At 47.9% G+C, this 14,684-nt stretch overlaps 1 protein-coding gene across 1 annotated transcript; it reads left to right on the top strand.

The window, feature by feature from the left end:
• The first annotated feature begins 7,114 nt into the window (after positions 1 to 7,114).
• Positions 7,115 to 8,799, top strand: LOC123088085 (hydroxycinnamoyltransferase 2). Its single transcript, XM_044510243.1, has one exon. It carries the CDS (start codon positions 7,203 to 7,205, stop codon positions 8,691 to 8,693), a length of 1,491 nt encoding a protein of 496 aa, XP_044366178.1. The 5' UTR covers positions 7,115 to 7,202; the 3' UTR covers positions 8,694 to 8,799.
• Positions 8,800 to 14,684: the final 5,885 nt, after the last annotated feature.

The following is a 14,684-nucleotide window of genomic DNA, read 5'->3' as shown; positions in this document are numbered from 1 at the left end:
GGCGGAGAGCGATGGTGACGGGCGACGGCGTGGGCGGCGGACGGCGGCGGAGTGGGCTCGGGGGCACGGGCGACAGCGATAGCTGCGGGGCAGCCTGGCGGTGTGGATGAGCTCACGGCGTCGTCGGGCGGGGGGCAACTGGCAATGAAAACTAAATTTTTTTGCAAGTATTTCCTATATAGTCGAAGCATTGGTCCCGGTTCGTGGCACCAACTGGGACCAATGCTGCCCTTTAGTCTAGGTTGGTGACAACAACCGGGACCAAAAGTCTCTTTTCAGCAGCCCAAAGGGCGGGAAGCAGAGGGCTTTGGTCCCGATTGGTGGCACCAACCGGGACTAAATGGGGGAATTTGTCCTGGTTGGTACCACGAACCAGGACCAAAGGGCAGCATTGGTCCAGGTTCGTGGCACCAACCGGGACCAATGTCCTGCTGCCAAAGCCGCGGTGCGGTGGGATGTTTAGTCCCACCTTGCTAGTCGAGGAGCGGCAGGACCGGTTTATAAGCCCTGCCCCGCCAGCTCCATTGAGCTCTTCTCAGCTGCAGGCCTCTGGACCTAATCTCGCACTGCTATGCCTGTGGGCCTGCTGGGCCTTCTGCGGGCCTGAATCCTGGCTCATGGATGAGTGTCTAGTCGTATTCAGGTCGTGGTGGCCTAGTACGTGGCATCTTTTTAATTTTTTTCCTAGTTTTTTATTTTCTTTTTTTCTTTATTTATTTTATTTTGTTTCTAGTTACAACAAAATACTTACTGTTGCTATTTTATTTATTTCAGAAAAATTCTTTTTGCTTATAATGTTTTGAATAGAAAATACTTTGGTAATTTTAGGTCCATAAATTTTATTTATGTTATGAAAGTTTATTTTATTTTATTTTACTTTGTTTCTACTCTTATAATTTATTAAAGTTTATTTTATTTTATTTGGTTTCTACTTACATCATCAATTTTCATCCCTTTCTGACTTCATTTGTTATTTTTCATGCATTTACTAATTATTTTGAGCTATAAGACCCTGAAATTGAAAAGCAGTTGAAATGAACTCTGAAAAGGTTGGAAGTTGGCATGGTATCATCATTTCTTCCACATAGCACGTGCAAGAAAGTTGAGAGGGTTATGGCAAAAACTGGATGCACTTCGTGTAGAAAACGGACAATATCTTTTGAAGTATCAGGATTTCATACGGAAACTCGTCTGTTACAAAGGGATTTCATTTTTTAAAACTTATTCGAACTCCTGACTTTTTGTGTGTTCAAAATGCACCATTCAAAGCCACATCATCAATTTTCTACCCTTTCTGACTTAATTTGTTATTTTTCATGCATTTACTGATTATTTTGAGCCATAAGACCCTGAAATTGAAAAGCAGTTCAAATGAACTCTGAAAAGGTTGAAAGTTGGCATGGTATCATCATTTCATCCACATAGCATGTGCAAGAAAGTTGAGAGGGTTACGACAAAAACTGGATGCACTTCGTGTACAAAACGGACAATCTCTTTCGAAGTATCAGGATTTTATACGAAAACTCGTCTGTTACAAAGGGATTTCACTTTTTTCAACTTATTTAAACTCCTGACTTTTTGTGTGTTCAAAATGCACCATTAAAATCCACATCATCAATTTTCAACCCTTTCTGACTTCATTTCTTATTTTTCATGCATTTACTGATTATTTTGAGCTATAAGACCCTGAAATTGGAAAGCAGTTCAAATGAACTCTAAAAAGGTTGGAAGTTGGCATGGTATCATCATTTCATCCACATAGCATCTGCAAGAAAGTTGAGAGGGTTACGACAAAAACTGGATGCACTTCGTGTACAAAACGGATAATCTCTTTCGAAGTATCAGGATTTCATATGGAAACTCGTCTGTTACAAGGGGATTTCATTTTTTAAACTTATTTGAACTCCTGACTTTTTGTGTGTTCAGAATGCACCATTAAAAGCCACATCATCAATTTTCAACCCTTCATGACTTCATTTGTTATTTTTCATGCATTTACTGATTATTTTGAGCTATAAGACCCTGAAATTCAAAAGCATTTCAAATGAACTCTGAAAAGGTTGGAAGTTGGTATGGTATCATCATTTCATACTCATAGCATGTGCAAGAAAGTTGAGAGGGTTACGACAAAACGGACAATCTCTTTCGAAGTATCAGGATTTCATACGGAAACTTGTCTGTTACAACAGGCATTTCAAATGAACTACCAAAAGGTTGAAAGTTGGCATGGTATCATCATAATAGTTGTGGAGAAAGTCTTCACTTTTTCTTCGCTTGTGTCCTCTCCTTATTGCGTCGTAACCATGGATAATCTTCATCATTTATCAGGATGCTTGGGTCAGCCTTGACTTTGAAGGGGGGAATTTCATGAAACTTTTCATAATCTTCGGACATGTCTGTCTTGCCCTTCACTCCCACGATGCCCCTTTTTCCTGAAAGAACTATGCGGCGCTTTGGCTCATCGTATGATGTATTCGCTTCCTTATCTTTTCTTTTTCTCGGTTTGGTAGACATGTCCTTCACATAGATAACCTGTGCCACATCATTGGCTAGGACGAACGGTTCGTCAGTGTACCCAAGATTGTTCAGATCCACTGTTGTCATTCCGTACTGTGGGCCTACCTGTACCCCGCCTCCTGACAGATTCACCCATTTGCATTTAAACAAAGGGACCTTAAAATCGACTCCATAGTCAAGTTCTCAGATGTCCACTATGTAACCATAATATGTGTCCTTTCCCGTCTCGGTTGCTGCATCAAAGCGGACACCGATGTTTTGGTTGGTGCTCTTTGATCTTGGGCGATCGTGTAAAATGTATTCCCATTTATCTCGTATCCTTTGTAAGTCAATACAGTCGAAGATGGTCCCCTGGATAATGAGTACAGCTCATCACAAACAGTGTTGTCACCTCTGAGACGTGTTTCCAACCAACTGATGAAAGTCCTGATGTGTTCACATGTAGTCCAGTCGTCGCACTTCTCCGGGTGTTTGGAGAGCAGACTGTTCTTGTGTTGATCGACATACGGGGTTACCAAGGTAGTGTTCTGTAGAACTGTGTAGTGTGCTTGAGACCAAAAATATCCGTCCCTGCATATTATTGAGTCCCCTCCAAGCGTGCCTTTTCCAGTCAGTCTTCCCTCATACCGCGATTCAGGGAGACCTATCTTCTTAAGGTCAGGAATGAAGTCAACATAAAACCCAATGACATCCTCTGTTTGATGGCCCATGGAGATGCTTCCTTCTGGCCTAGCGCGGTTACGGACATATTTCTTTAGGACACCCATGAACCTCTCAAAGGGGTACATATTGTGTAGAAATACGGGGCCCAGAATGACAATCTCGTCCACTAGATGAACTAGTACGTGTGTCATGATATTGAAGAAGGATGGTGGGAACACCAGCTCGAAACTGACAAGACATTGCACCACATCACTCCTTAGCCTTGGTATGATTTCTGGATAGATCACCTTCTGAGAGATTGCATTCAGGAATGCACATAGCTTCACACTTGCTAATCGGACGTTTTCCGATAGAAGCCCCCTCAATGCAACCGGAAGCACTTGCGTCATAATCACGTGCCAGTCATGAGACTTTAGGTTCTGGAACTTTTTCTCTGGCATATTTATTATTCCCTTTATATTCGACGAGAAGCCAGTCGGGACCTTCATACTAAGCAGGCATTCAAAGAAGATTTCCTTCTCTTCTTTGGTAAGAGCGTAGCTGGCAGGAACTTCATACTGCTTTGGAGGCATGCCGTCTTTTTTGTGCAAACGTTGCAGGTCCTCCCGTGCCTCAGTTGTATCTTTTGTCTTCCCATACACGCCCAAGAAGCCTAGCAGGTTCACGCAAAGGTTCTTCATCACGTGCATCACATCGATCGAAGAGCGAACCTCTAGGTCTTTCCAGTAGGGTAGGTCCCAAAATATAGATTTCTTCTTCCACATGGGTGCGTGTCCCTCAGCGTCACATGGAACAGCTAGCCCGCCGGGACCCTTTCCAAAGATTACGTGTAAATCATTGAACATAGCAAGTACGTGATCACCGGTACGCATGGCAGGCTTCTTCCGGTGATCTGCCTTGCCTTTGAAATGCTTGCCTTTCTTTCGACATTGATGGTTGGTCGGAAGAAATCGACGATGGCCCAGGTACACATTCTTCCTGCATTTGTCCAGGTATATACTTTCGGTGTGAGCTAAACAGTGCGTGCATGCGTGGTATCCCTTGTTTGTCTGTCCTGAAAGGATACTGAGAGCGGGCCAATCGTTGATGATTACAAATAGCAACACGTGCAGGTTAAATTCCTCCTGTCTGTGCTCATCCCACGCACGTACACCGTTTCCATTCCACAGCTGCAAAAGTTCTTCAACTAATGGCCTTAGGTACACATCAATGTCGTTGCCGGGTTGCTCAGGGCCTTGGATGAGAACTGGCATCATAATGAACTTCCGCTTCATTCACATCCAAGGAGGAAGGTTATACATACATAGAGTCACGGGCCAGGTGTTGTGATTGCTGCTCTGCTCCCCGAAAGGATTAATGCCATCCATGCTTAAACCAAACCATATGTTCCTTGGATCACGTGCAAACTCAGCCCAGTACTCTCTCTCGATTTTTCTCCACTGCGACACGTCAGCGGGCGCCCTCAACATCCCATCTTTCTTACGGTCCTCACTGTGCCATCGCATCAACTTGGCATGCTCTTTGTTTCTGAATAGTCATTTCAACTGTGGTATTATAGGAGCATACCACATCACCTTCACAAGAACCCTCTTCCTGTGGGGCTCGCCGTCAACATCACCAGGGTCATCTCGTCTGATCTTATACCGCAATGCACCGCATACCGGGCATGCGTTCAAATCCTCGTACGCACCGCGGTAGAGGATGCAGTCATTAGGGCATGCATGTATCTTCTGCACCTCCAATCCTAGAGGGCATACGACCTTCTTTGCTGCGTACGTACTGTCGGGCAATTCGTTATCCTTTGGAAGTTTCTTCTTCAATATTTTCAGTAGCTTCTCAAATCCTTTGTCAGGCACAACATTCTCTGCCTTCCACTGCAGCAATTCCAGTACGGTACCCAACTTTGTGTTGCCATCTTCGCAATTGGGGTACAACCCTTTTTTGTGATCCTCTAACATGTGATCGAACTTCAGCTTCTCCTTTTGACTTTCGCATTGCGTCCTTGCATTGACAATGACCCGACGGAGATCTTCATCATCGGGTACATCGTTTGGTTCCTCTTGATCTTCAGCAGCTTCCCCCATTGCAGCATCATCGGGCACATCGTCTGGTTCCTCTTGATCTGCAGCAGCTCCCCCCGTTGCAGCATCACCGTATTTAGGGGGCACATAGTTGTCATCGTCCTCTTCTTCTTCGCCGTCTTTCATCATAACCCCTATTTCTCTGTGCCTCGTCCAAACATTATAGTGTGGCATGAATCCCTTGTAAAGCAGGTGGGTGTGAAGGATTTTCCTGTCAGAGTAAGACTTCGTATTCCCACATTTAGGGCATGGATAACACATAAAACCATTCTGCTTGTTTGCCTCAGCCACTTCGAGAAAATTATGCATGCCCTTAATGTACTCGGAGGTGTGTCTGTCACCATACATCCATTGTCGGTTCATCTGCGTGCATTATATATAATTATGTGTGTCAAAAGTAAGAAAATCAGACAAGTATCTATCTAAAGTAAGAAAATCAGACAAGTATCTATCTAAAATAAGAAAATCAGAAAGAAGATAAGAACAAGAGGCTCACCACGGTGGTGCCTGCGACGAGATCGGCGTGGGGGATCAACGGCGGTGAAAACGGGGACGGGGCGTGACGGACCGCTAAATCTAGACAAATCTCGGGAAAAATGGAGCTCCGAGGTCGAGCTTCGAGAGGAGAAAGCTTAACTAGTGTGGCTCGGGCATTTTATCGAACACCTCATGTGCATAGGAGGTGAGCTAGAGCACCCAAATGCCATCCCCTCGCCGGCCAAAAAAAACAGAGCACTGTGGAGTGCTCTGCCGCGGCGATAGGTATATATAGGCAAATTATTTGTCCCGATTCGTGGCATGAACCGGGACTAAATTCACCCTTCTATACCGGTTCAAGGAACGAACCGGTACCAATGGTTGTGGGCCAGGAGCGCGGCGCATTGGTCCATGTTCGTGCCGAGAACCGGGACAAATGGGTCCAGACTAACCGGGATAAATGGGTTCAGACGAATCGGGACCAATGCCCATGAGGCCCCGGCCGCCCCCCGGGCTCATGAACCGGGTCTAATGCCTCCCATGGGTCCCGGTTTGTAAAGAACCGGGACTAATGGGCTGGCCAGGCCCAAACCAAAGCCCTGTTTTCTACTAGTGAATCTAAGAGGCAGATTGGACCCCTACTGCGAGAATCGAATGCGGAAATAAAACGTGACCAACAAATCGTGTGTGAGGGCAGAGGGCTTACCGCCATTGCCGAACGCCTACCGTTGAGGTGGTGAAGCCAGTGATCTACGCCAGTGCTCACCGTCCAGTTCTTTGCTGCAGTTATCGCCGCCGCTGCTCGTCGTCCAAATCTCGCGCTTGTCGCCGCCGGTGTAAGAGTGTAGAGAGAGCGGCGAGAGAAGGTGAGCGTAGTTATGGCAGTGCTTCGCGAAACAACGCGTTCATCTCAAGCCTGGCTTCTCGTGTGCACCTTTGCCACCCACGTGCCTCGAGTTGCATCATTCGGCCCTTGCAGTAAAAAAAAGGCCGATTCGAGTGTTCCTTCTCAGGGGTTTTAAACATAGGGTGTGCTGAGATCTTGATGCTACACCAGCAATCAAACGGACCAAAATTTCACCGTGCGGATCTGGTTGGCTGTATGAGCTAGCAAACACGGCAATAGTGTGTGCAAGGTGCGGTGCGTGTTCGTGTGTCTCTGTCCACATGCCAGGGTAGAAAACTCCAAAGTGAAACGATCAGATCGACGGCAATCGGTGTCACCATCTGCAGCAAGAGGCAAGCGAACAGAGCTGATCGCATCTCCAACGATCACTTTATTCCATTACGTGGCTGATGCTGTTCTACTTTTCCGATTATCGTAGCGACACTGATAATACGCTCGCTTGCTAGCGTATCATCCTGCGCTCATGGTCATGGCGTGGCCCAACGGACGCCACAAAATTCCCACTATATTACACTTGAAGATCACGCTTAGTCACTATACTCTAGATAACATTTTTTATGCAGAGCGGAGTCACCGCTGACGCAGACGCAGACGCAGAGCTGGACCTGCCGGCCGCCTCGGCGCGAGCTCCGCTCCAGCCGCCCGGCGAGATGCCGCTGGAGCGCTTCGACCTGCGGATCGCCTCCCGGGAGCTGGTGCCGGCCTCCGACCCTCCCCCGGGCTTCCCGGCCGTCCACGCCGTCTCCAACCTCGACCTCGTCCTCGGCCCCTTCCCCATCTACCTCGTCAGCATCTACCCGCCCCCGCCTGGCGGCCTGGGCCCCGTGCTCGCCGCCGTCCGCGCGGCCCTCCCGGCCTACCTCTCCCGCTTCTTCCCCTTCGCCGGCCGCGTCGTGCGCCACCCGGACACCAACGTCCCCGAGGTCGCCTGCGACAACGCCGGCGCCGAGCTCGTCGTCGCCGACGCCGCCGGGGTCCCCCTCGCCGCCGTCGACTTCGCGCGCGTCGACCGGTCCCTGGGCATGATCCAGATCCCGTTCGACGCTGGGCTCGCGCTGTCGCTGCAGGTGGTCCGGTTCGCGTGCGGCGGGTTCGCGCTGACCGTTGCCACCAACCACCTCCTCGCCGACGGCCGGGCGTTCATCCTGCTGCTCAACAGCCTCGCGGAGATGGTCCGCGCCGGCGGCGGGGGGCTCTCCCGCGGGCCGCTGCTCGACCGGTCCTCCCTGCTCCCCCCGCGGTCGCCGCCGGTGTATAGCCCGTCGCTGGACGCGGAGTTCGCGAGGTTCACGCCGGCGACCATGATCAATCCCCTCCTGGCCGCGGCCATGGAGCGGCGCCTGTACCGCATCGACGCGGCCGACCTCGCCGGGCTCCAGATCGCGGCGTCGTCCGGCGATGGTCGCCGCGCCTCGCGCTTCGTGGCGCTGTGCGCGCACGTCTGGAAACTCCTGGCCCGTGCGGTCGGCGACTCCGACCCGAACTGCCGGATGGCGTGGATCGTCGACGGCCGGAAGTGCGTGGAGCCGTCGGAGGGCGCGCTGGACATGTACATGGGGAACGTGGTCACCTACACGTCACGCGAGGCGAGCGTGGCGGGGCTGCTGCGCGCGCCGCTGCACGACGTGGCGGCCGCCGCGCGCGCGGCCATGGCGTCGGTGATGACCAGGGGCAGGTTCCAGGAGCTGGTGGACTGGGTGGAGGTGAACAAGACGGCGTACAAGGACGGCGGGAAGTGGACGGAGGCGGTGAACCTCGGCCTGGGCAGCCCGGCGCTGGTGATCTCCGGCCTGCTCCCGTTCGCCATCGACGGGGACCTGGGCTTCGGGAAGCCGAGGCTGGTCCTGCCGTGGCTGCGGCACGGCCGGCTGGGGTCGGCCTCGGTGACGGTCGTGCCCTGCCCGGGCGGGGACGGGTCGTGGTTCGTAGGCGGCACGCGGCTGTGGCCGCGGCTGGTTGAGGTGATCGAGGCCGGCCCGGAGAGCCTGCTGAAGCCGGTGACCGCGGCGAGCCTGGGGTTCGAGGCGCCCCACGGCTCTCGTCTGTGAGCTCGCGGCGAGCAGTATTGTGGTTCTCTAGAAATTCTGTAACTTGTAGAGCTCATCTATTATATACTTAATATAGAAGACAAATAAGACACCACGTTCTTCCACATAAGCTAAGATAATATACATCGTTGATCAATAATACTTACGGCTGAGATTAAAAGATATTACGTTACGTGAAAAAAGTTATATATGTGCAGCCAACACGTGCAAGGTGCATAAATAAAAAGTTGGAACGAGCCAACTAAGAAAAAGAGAGGGATGTTGGATCGGCATGTACGCAAAACCTAAGCGAACAAAAAAAAAGTACAACTCTACCATGCTATCGTAAATAAAAATAGTTCGTGATTCTGGTAAAAAATAAGTTTGTGATTGGCAAGTCCTGCTTCAGGTAGGACAAGATTTCTGATTGTTCCCGAATCCTGCTCACAAAAGAAATCATATCCCTTGCCATAAAAAGAAAACTGATCTCTGTACGCAAAAAAGAAAGAGATAACGTGGATTGCAACTGAGGCAACATCCTCACGGCTTATTGGAGGAGATTCCATTGTTACCCAGGTAGGAGTAATTCCATTGGACCTTCCAAAAAAAAAGGTAATTCCATTGTCTCCCCGCAAAAAGGCAAAAAGAAAGAAGATTCATGCGGGGTCGTAGCCGTAACCTCCTCGGCAGTCGTCAGTTCCCTCCTTCGCCTCCTCCAACCGAGCCCAACACCGTCTCCCGTGTCGCCGCCGCTAAATCAACGACGGGATAGCTGGACTATGAGCATCATCAGTGAGTATTCATGCGGAGTCGCAGGCGTGACCTCCTCGGCAGTTGTTACTTCCCTCCTTCGCCTCCCCCAACCGAGCGCAGCACCGTCTCCCCATGTCGCCGCCGCTGAATCAACGACAGGATAGCTGGACTATCAGCATCATCAGCAAGGTTACAGTCGCCGTCCACCCTTTTTTGTTTCTCCCAAGGGAGTGTAACTTCTTTTCACCTGCCTAATTTGATTTGAAATTATCCAATTGGCACTGGGCCACTGGCTAGCGTTGATGAAACATTTATTTTGTGATGTCAGGTTCTTCCGTTTGTTACTTGGCAATCAAAGTTTCTAGATACATGTCTAAGATCACGCAGTGTGTACAACCTGATCTTGATGGCCGTGCATATCAACATCCATCTACGTCAGGTGATTATTAGTGGAGTAATTTGTTGTATCAGTGTTAGTTTTTTACCGTTGAATTGCTGATCTAAATCTAATACACTTTTATTCATTCAGAAGTTAATATTGACTCGATTCCCTGTAGTAGATTGAGTGGCCTCTTCTCTCATGGTTTACTCTGATTTGTTCTTTAGGTGCTCTGCTCTTATTGTTCCTCTGAATTGTTCCCTAAGTGCTCGAAGAAAAATCCAAGCTAAGCAAAAAAAAAAGTATCAGGGTTGTAAGATGGAGTTGGAGGAGAATTTCTGCACCAGCTTGGACTCCTCGATGTTGCTCTGATTATATGGATCACACAGATATATAAGAAGACAATCACTGTGAGAATATATTCTAGGGAGAAGACATCCATAATGTGCAGTCAGAAGTAATTGTTAGATATGATCGTCAAGTGTGAGAGATGGCAAGAGCATACATTGTTTTTTCTGACCTTAAGATAAGATCGCCTGTGGTATGTACTGTTTTGCCCACCTACAAAATTTAGTCTTTCATTCTGCTACGACTGGTATGTGATGTTACGTAAGAAAGAGAGAAATAATCTACTCCCTCCATTCCTAAATATAAGTCTTTTTAGAGATTCCACTACAAACTGCATACGGATGTATATAGTCATATTTTAGAGTGTAGATTCACTCATTTTGCTCCGTATGTAGTTCATAGTGGAATCTCTAAAAAGACTTATATTTAGAAACGGAGGGAGTAATTTTTATGCACGTCCAAATATCACGGGCTGTTGTTACCATTGAGCTTGGATATGTTATGCTGCTAGAGGAGCTGACATTTGAATTGTATCTTTTGTCCTATAGCTGGTGCCAATGCGATGTCATGATAATGTGAAGTTAAGTATTGGAAACGATGTTCTGCTTACCATTGTCATATTGTACCATAAATAGGTATGCATACATTTAATCTTAACAATGTCATACTTACCAATAGGCTCATGGAATTTGGTGGTGTTGTAGTATCTATCTATAACAACAAGAAGAGGATTGCAAGAATATGTGGATATTTTTATTTTAAATGGTTATTAGGACATGCATCTCTACGAGAACCTACATAATGCAAAAGGAGGATTTTTTTGTCATTTTTACATGTTGTGAAATGTCCTGTTATTTATATTTCTAAATCAAAGCATCCAAATTTTTAACCCCTACAGCTACATTGATGTGGAAAAGATGTACTCAACATGCCTCCTGCATATTTGATATGCTTATTAGTATGCTATTTAAAAAAATTGTAACTTATTTTCATTGTGTAATTTTTTTGCGATACAGATAGGATAGCTAAGTGCAGACCAGAGACCATTTAGTGGGAGTATACCTTCAGATCCATGTATTATGCCCTTGAAGGAGGAGGATTATTGTTTTTCCCGACCTTAAGATGTATGCCAAATCACCGAATATTTCATAATCGGATTGTTGAATTCCATGGAACAGTTGCATTTATAATAGCTTTCTGTCAATGAATGTCGTCATCAGCACGATTTGGAACAATGGGCATGTGTTTCCCTATGTCATTCCTTCAATAAAATAAAAAGAAGGCCATTTACAACTTGAAACCCTTTCTCAAAGTACATTTCTATTTTTCATCGTATTTTCACAACTGTTGTCATGTCTGATCTGATCCAACATGCTAAATTTGTACCAATGTTTTGTGATTGCATAGCAGGGAAATATGAAGGATTGTAGGTTTCAGTTAATAGAAAAATCTTTAAAATGGGCTGCAAATTAGTTTTGGAAAAACCCTTTGCTATTTAGTCACACAAATAACACGCGTGAAAATTTCTTAAGCATTTAAGTACTTCAAAATTCTGGTGTGGATCTTAGCAGAAGGTTGGGGCCACAAGCGTAGAAGAATTAGGTGAACTTGCATGCTTTGATTACTAATAAAATAAGTTCTCATGGTTTTCTGCAATTTGAGTTCTAATGTTTTTTTCATATACAAATATTGGTACTGAAATAACCTTGCTATATTTCCTGTTCTACAAAATAGCTAGCCCATGCAGCGGCAGGGGTTCATGACTTCCCATCATTCACTTCCTATGGTGTCCTTGGGGACAGATACACATGAGAAAATGCCTCAATTCTGCGAGGTATGTTAGAGAATCGGGCATGGATTTGAGGAGTTCGGGGAAGAAGAAACTTACCTGTTTTTAGTCCCTCCCAGGAAATAGGATTGGTGGGGTCCAAAGAACAGGGTTTGGGCATTCTGACTCCGCTCATATATTGGCTAAGAAGAGGATTGCATATCCACGCCATAACCTTTATTTGTGATGTCATATCCACGCGATACCATTTTTTTGACAAAATATAAAAGAGGGACTTGCATTTTCCAGTAGCAACCCATTGAGGCATTGGAAGTTTTAAATTCTGATATTTATAGCATATCTTCTTGAAATGACTCGATATCATTCACACATGATGAAACATGATTAAAAATATTTATTGCTTCCAATAAAATATAATTTTAGATTCAATAGAAACAACAATAATAATAACATCTAGCCGCGCAAATGCGCGGGTGCACCCTCTAGTTTATTACTATAATGATTTCTCTTTGAGATTCAGAAATACAGTATGTTCTTCCGAGCAAGCAGATTATCTGCAAGTCTTCTGAATATATAAACAACTGAAGTTGTTGAGTATTCTGATCTGTAACTGCAAATTGCTCTCTTGGCGGCATACTGATCTGCTTGTTATTGAAAGGTGAACCGGAAGTGACGCTGAATCCCACCTTATTTCTTCAGAAGCACATGATTGTTGTCTTTGACGACCGACCGACCCTGAATTATGGAGCGAGGGAGAGGGAAAGGCGATTCTCCACCTACCAAGATCCGGCGAGCGAGATGGTGGGAGGAGCGCGACGCGGGGCGCGGGCGCGGCGACTGCGACACGCGCATCAGGTGGCGGCTCCGCCCAAACCACCGCCGCCGGTGGCGACACTCCCGGAGATCGATGCGTCATCGCCGGAAGTGCTGGCGGAGATGCGACGGGTGGTGAAGGAGAGATTCCCGAATCGCTCCAAGTGGCCCGAGATCTTCATGGAGATCCTGCGTCGAGCGACGTTCGAGGAGCGCGCTCGCTTTGCGGGCGATGATGGAGGCCTGGACTTCGAGTTCATCTTCTGGGCGATCCAGGACGCGGAATCGTCGGACCCAAGGCAGGCGGCGAGATGGGCATGATTCAAATCAAGCTCCCTGTCAAGGCTCAACATCCGGCCTCCTCCGGTGCTGCAGATCTCCAGCATTCCAGCGGAGGCGCTGCCGCCAGGGGCCGTGCTCCCCAGGGTTCCTTGAAGCTTCAGCAACCTGGCGCATGGGCCTTGCAGGGTGCCCCCGCTCTGCAACGAGGGCGCAGGAGGATCAGGGGTTCCTCCCTGGAACCTCCACCATGGTCGGGTGACCGCGGGGAGAAACCCCATACAAAGGTGCGAAAAAATCGATTCAAACCCTGTTCAGATGATTTACTCAGTGTTCGTTTTGAATTTCATTCAATTGGGGATTCTCATATTGTTTTGGGTGGGGGATTTAGTAAGGAAATTGTGGGTGTTACAAGTGGAAGGGTTGTCCCTTCGAGTAGCCATTGCGAGCCCACACCCATTCCTGGGGCGCCGCAATTCCCTTCTGAAGTTCCAATTCCGGTGACCCGTTCTAACTCCAGCGAGCTCTTTCGTGCGAGGGAGACGGGGCTGTGTTCAAACGAACCAGTCACTGCGGTAGGGCCAAACCCCACTCCATCTCCGCTGATCAGGGGATGTGTGGTTGGGAAGAAAACGGGTTCTCATAATACGCTTTCCACTTTGACACGCGGGTTTGGAGAGGAGGTGGCGGATTTCTTCGGTCAGTTGTGGGTTATCCCTTCCCCAACCCATAGCCGCCGCCTACATAAACTGAGACAGACGCCTCCAAACCCTAGCTATGCCATCCCCAGATTGTTTTGGGTGAGGAAAGATCTGTTCCACTCAAAGAAATTTACGGTCCAAGACTGCTTCCCGATCTCTTCTGTTGGTCCGTTTGATCCTATCCCTACTACCTTCAATATCTCCACCGAAGACCCTAGGTTTCCTAGATCGTTTGTGGAAGATGTTAAGAAATGGACGTAGAATCGTGGCCAGATACCACAGAGAAATCGCCGGCCTCTGCCGGGGAAGAAACCCAACCCCTGATACGCCTCCAACGTATCTATAATTTTACACATTTATATCATTTTTGGGACCAACCTACTAACCGGAGGCCCAGCCCGTATTGCTGTTCTTTTTTTGCCTATTTCAGTATTTCGAAGAAAAGGAATATCAAACGGAGTCCAAACGGAATGAAACCTTCGGGAGCGTGATTTTTGGAACGAACGTGATCCAGAGGACTTGGAGTGCAAGTCAAGAAGCAACCGAGGCGGCCACGATAGGGGAGGGCCCGCCCACCCCTACAGGGCACGCCCCCTGTCTCGTGGGCCCCTCGGGCGGCCACTGACGTACTTCTTACTCCTATATAAGCCTACGTACCCCAAAAACTTCCGGGTAGCCAACGAAACTCAATTTCCACCGTCGTAACCTTCTGTATCCGCGAGATACCATCTTGGAGCCTTCGTCGGCGTTCCGCCGGAGGGGGAATCGACCATGGAGGGCTTCTACATCAACACCATAGCCCCTCCGATGAGTTGTGAGTAGTTTACCACAGACCTTCGGGTCCATAGTTATTATCTAGATGGCTTCTTCTCTCTTTATGGATCTCAATACAATGTTCTCCCCCTCTCTTGTGGAGATCTATTCGATGCAAACTCTTTTTGCTGTGTGTT

Source organism: Triticum aestivum, chromosome 4A (genome assembly GCF_018294505.1).
Source record: "Triticum aestivum cultivar Chinese Spring chromosome 4A, IWGSC CS RefSeq v2.1, whole genome shotgun sequence".
Lineage (NCBI taxonomy): Eukaryota > Viridiplantae > Streptophyta > Magnoliopsida > Poales > Poaceae > Triticum > Triticum aestivum.
Note: the sequence above shows the minus strand (reverse complement) of the source record. Positions and strands in the feature narration are given on the sequence as shown.

Excerpts from the sequence above, each read along its gene's own strand:
- LOC123088085 (XM_044510243.1), top strand. The coding sequence starts at position 7,203 with ATGCAGAGCGGAGTCACCGCTGACGCAGACGCAGACGCAGAGCTGGAC.